The 2,073-nt window shown below is 38.1% G+C and overlaps 1 protein-coding gene across 1 annotated transcript; it reads right to left on the reverse strand.

Annotated features, from left to right (window-relative positions):
• Positions 1 to 271: 271 nt before the first annotated feature.
• On the reverse strand, positions 272 to 1,317 carry LOC149159422 (calcium-binding protein CML42-like). Its single transcript, XM_089436473.1, has one exon. It carries the CDS (start codon positions 1,124 to 1,126, stop codon positions 524 to 526), a length of 603 nt encoding a protein of 200 aa, XP_089292599.1. The 5' UTR covers positions 1,127 to 1,317; the 3' UTR covers positions 272 to 523.
• Between the last annotated feature and the right edge of the window lie 756 nt (positions 1,318 to 2,073).

The raw sequence follows: 2,073 nt of genomic DNA on the forward strand, positions 1-2,073 counted from the left end.
TTACATTTATATAATTTTTAAAATATTAAATTTCTCGTTATTTAAAAATTGAATATTTGAAACGCTTAAATTCTATAGTTGAAGAGCTCAAACCTTTTAACTTTAACATGCTCTTGCCATATTTCAAATAAAAAACCAAAAAATTATAATAAAACAATTAAATTACTCTTAAATAAACAATTACATATGAGTTTCTTATATTGAAACTTAATTTTAAATCATTATAATTTTAAAACCCTTACGAATAATAATATATGCTGAAAAGGTGAAGTGAAATAACTGAGTGACTTAATAAATTGCCAAATGCGTTGATAAACTCGCAATATGAGCATAAAATGTCGCATTACATTATGTTCAAAATATTTTGAAATTGACATATGACCTGCCCTGCAAATTTGGCAGAGACCATATTGAAGCTGACCTGCCCTGATTGACTAATTGCTGTAAATCTGAGGATAGTTGAACTTTGAACTTTGAACTTTGCAAATACAAATGAGAAATACTACCACGGAAATCTTGTGAATCAAGAACTGTGATCCGTCACAACCTTGGTCATCATATACTTAAACTCCTCAAAATCCACGAGCCCGTCGGAATTCTTATCCACAGTACAAATCATCTGCTCAACATCTTCCCCGTTGGCTAACCCCAGCCTGGTGAGCACGCTCTTCAACTCTGCCGCCGAGATAAAACCATCGCCGTCCTCGTCGAACACCCTGAACGCCTCCCGGAGTTCCTCTTCCTGTTCTTCGGCTTTCCCCGTCGCCGGGGCGTCGTAGCCGCAGAGCTGGTCTCCTACCGAACGGTGTAGGGCAGCGAACGCATCGAAATCCAGCCCGTCGGCCCCGTTCTGGAAGAAGCCGTGAATCGTCGGTTCCAGATCGGGCAGCGGGATAGGTAACCCCAGGTTCTCCAGGGCACGGCCAAGCTCGTCGACAGAGATATGCCCGTCACCGTTACTGTCGAAGGCGTCGAAGATTCTCCTTAGCCTCACATTGTTCAGGCTCCGGTTCCGCAGCCTGAATGACCGAGAGGGCCGGGCAGTCTGCCCGTCCGGCGACCCGTTTGCGGCAGATGGGGGTATTTTCTGCTGAACAGATGGCTGTGAAAGAGACGGAACCTCCATGGATCTGTAAGGCCGCAACTGTCGATAAGATAGACAGAAAACGATGATATATATACACAAATAGCAAAACAGCAAACAATGATATATATACACAAGTAGCAAGATCAAAGGAAGAGGAAATGGGATACAAAACAAAGGTCTCTCCTGCAACACACAGTAGGTTAATTACAAAATAATAGCGAACATTTCAGACTTGACCCTTACATATATATGCTTTTAGTTTTTTATGGTGGGGGTTTTGGTTTCTGATTAGGGTTTGTTAGTTTTTGATGGGGGATTTTGGTTTTCTAATAAGGGTTTGTTATGAGTAACAAGATCGTTTTCAATATGTGCTTTGCCTGCCTGGAAGGTTCCAATCCGCGTAACCATCTTCCCGAAGGTCGTTGGTCCACATATTAAAACCTATCGCTTGCTTCGCTACTTTTTCGGAAAATGAAAAATAAAAGTGTCATAGGAAGAATCCTGGGTAAAACAAACGCCGTTGGATTAGGGGTTAAATTGGACGGGTCCTTCTATTTGACGGTTTTATTTTTAAACGGTCTTTCTTTTGACTTTCAACTTTTATTTAAGTTTTACTTTGGGTAATGTTTTTCTTATAAAAACATAATCAATAAAAAAAATGATAATTTTTTATTTTGAACGATTTTTATTTTTTTTATATATAACACTTATATTAATAAAATTAAATAAATTAAATATATATGAATTTCAATTTATCAATTAAAAATTAATTTCACACAACCATGGGAAAAAATGTGAAAGTCAAGCTAATGTTTCGAGATTCATAATACATGATTGGATTAAAATTAAGTAACAGTTGTAGCCACATAGATAATAGTTGAAGTGGTGTGAGTGTCATGCCCATCCTAGTCATGGGGCAGCCTTTAAAATTACTACATTTGCATTATCAACTCATGGAAGCACATTAAAAGAGTGCTTCTAAACAA

The sequence above is a fragment of the Pinus tabuliformis genome, chromosome 5_2, assembly GCF_031772625.1.
Source record: "Pinus tabuliformis cultivar Carrire ecotype Pingquan chromosome 5_2, CPIR1, whole genome shotgun sequence".
Taxonomy (NCBI): Eukaryota; Viridiplantae; Streptophyta; class Pinopsida; order Pinales; family Pinaceae; genus Pinus; species Pinus tabuliformis.